The 2,548-nt window shown below is 38.8% G+C and overlaps 1 protein-coding gene across 1 annotated transcript in view; it reads left to right on the forward strand.

Annotated features, from left to right (window-relative positions):
* MKNK1 (MAP kinase interacting serine/threonine kinase 1) overlaps nucleotides 1-2,548 on the forward strand; it is a 34,568-nt gene that overhangs the window by 12,732 nt on the left and 19,288 nt on the right. The window contains 2 exon segments of the mRNA XM_006015758.2: nucleotides 1,443-1,541; nucleotides 2,463-2,546. Of these exon segments, the coding sequence (XP_006015820.1) occupies nucleotides 1,443-1,541; nucleotides 2,463-2,546 (183 nt within the window).

The raw sequence follows: 2,548 nt of genomic DNA on the forward strand, positions 1-2,548 counted from the left end.
AAATCCTTCTACAGGTGTGAAGATGAGGCTTTTAACTATAGACCTGAAGATGGTTTGGGCTTTGAAAGCTCCATGAAGTATTTCAGTAAGCCAGCATTAATAAGACACTTATCTCAAAATAACATTTGTCTGAAAATTTTATACATAACATGCAGCAGTTATAAGTGACACCCATAATTATCATCACTGAAAGATGTTGGCAAGGCAAAATGCTTTTTTCTGTTTCGTTTTCTTGTACGTTGACAGCACTTTGTGTAGCTTGTCATTTACTTCATAGTTTCTCCTGTACTAAAAAAAAAGACCCGTAGAATTATTATAGAGAGAGAGAGGGGAAAAAAAACCCTTAAGTTTTTTAAAGGCATAATGAAAAGATGAACTACTATTTTTTTTTAAATAAATAATTTAAAGGCATCCTGTGAACATTTGTTTTTCCCTTTTTAACCTCTGCTCTGCTTCTTCTGACAGTATGTCCAAGATTATGCCTTCCAAGGAGATTTTTCCATTGTTTTTTTTAGCACAGTAACAGATTTCCTTTTTTTTTTCTTTAAGTATACTGGTCTGTTCAGGAATCCTACCGACAAATGTTCCGGAAAATGGTTGACAGGGTTTTGTCAAAACCGTGCTAATGGTTTGAGCTCTGATCTAATTATCATGGCCAGTGTGGATGGTACAAGAGGTATGAAATAGTATTAAAAAATTAAATAGTTCTGTTCAGAGGGAGAAGAATGTGAAATAGAGAATGGTAGGGGGTGCAGATCCAGAGGCTTTATAGCTCCTTTCTCCCCAAAATAAAAGGATGTGAAATAAAGTTGTAAGGAAGTATAGTATTTATTATCTTGTGGCAACGAGTTCCTTTGCTGGAAGTCAAGAGCATAGTTTAAATCACATGAGGACTGAATATTTACGGGGTTAGGATAACCACCGAGCATGTCACACATGTGCCGATTGGTATGGTATTAGCAGTGGAGGCTAACCTTTTTGGCAGACATACCACCAGTTAACACGCATCCTCCCCGACTATCACTCCAGTCCTTTTCCTCAGTCCTATCTGCTTTGCTTTTTGCTTCCTGCCCTATCTGCTGTTGTGCTCCCTGCTCCCTCTCCACATCTGCTACGTGCCACGCAGAAGCTGCTCATGTCACTTGTGGCACCTGCGCCCCAGGTTGACCACCCATGAGGCAGAGCAACGTTCAACGTAGCTTTATGATGGTTGCGTACTTGTGTTTCTGTTTTTACGTTATTTTTCTGTTTTATCAACTCCCCGCCTAATCGGCTTCCCGATTGCCTTTTTAGGTTTCTTCTGATTTTTGTGTGAGAGCTGGTCTGCTTATGATGAAGAAAAGCAGTGACAGTTGTGGATGGTTTAAGGCTCTGTTCACTGCCTTCTGACATACAGTTGGTTTGATTGTACATTAAAACCACCTTTATGTTCTGCCACACAGAGATGGTCATCAGTCAGCCTTTCCCCATACCAGACAATGGCAAAAGGAAAAAGAAAAAGAGAACCAGAGCCACAGACCATCTCCCTGGGAAGTTTGAAGGTTGGTGTCAGTTTGCAGTGTATCATAATTTTAACACGTACAGTCTTTATTCCTTAGCACCCGTCTGTTTTCTAAACTTAACCTTAGTTGCTGATGGTCAGCAAAAAGAAAATTCATGTTATTTCATCCCGTGTCTCTACCTGTTTCCCCCAGTTTACATTCCATTCCTTAATTATCGTGGTGATGTCTCTACTTCCATTTTCATTATAAACTTTTTATTTTGCTTTGGAGTAGACAAGGTACCACCCCTTTAAAATGTTTCTTCCTTGAGAATGAATGCATGTAAATGATGTTAAGTCATGTGTACGTAAAATCCCAACTCATGTTATCGATGTTACTGATTAGCTCAATGCAGTTGAACTAATCAATAACATCTTTTATGGAAGTTGCACTGATAGGAAACTCAGTTTCAATTACTGAAGTTTAAACTTCAAAATTACAGTGTTATGTAAGGTATTTGTGAGGAACTTGGAGTTACTGCAGATTTCTTAAGCTAAAGCATTTTTTGATAAAGCAGTGATTAAATATGTTCCACTTCAGGAAAAATATACCAACAGCGCTAAATATTTAAATTCCCCAATAGGTAAGAAAATGGGAATATATGAAAAGTAGACAACATTCCCCAGTCATTGAGTTAGAAAATGTTTCCAAGAGGGGCAGGATTGTAATTTCACTCCTACGATGAAATTCATTTTAACTTTGTTTGGGTGGCGAGCACAAGAGATGAAAAATGAAGCATAATTAAACCTGATGCATCTGACTGAAAATGCTGCATAAATCCAACTCCCCCAGTTTATTACCAAGAGAGTTCTCTCGGCTCCTATCATATCAGAAATGTTCATCAAATGAGTAGCCTGTCTCTTTGCTGTTCGCTGAAATGCTTCTCTTTACTGATTGCTTTGTGCTGGATTTCTCTGCCAGATTTGTATAAACTGACGACCGAGCTGCTTGGTGAGGGAGCCTATGCCAAGGTTCAGGGTGCTGTTAGTCTGCAAACTGGGAAAGAG

The sequence above is a fragment of the Alligator sinensis genome, unplaced genomic scaffold (genome assembly GCF_000455745.1).
Source record: "Alligator sinensis unplaced genomic scaffold, ASM45574v1 scaffold781_1, whole genome shotgun sequence".
NCBI classification, from domain to species: Eukaryota; Metazoa; Chordata; order Crocodylia; family Alligatoridae; genus Alligator; species Alligator sinensis.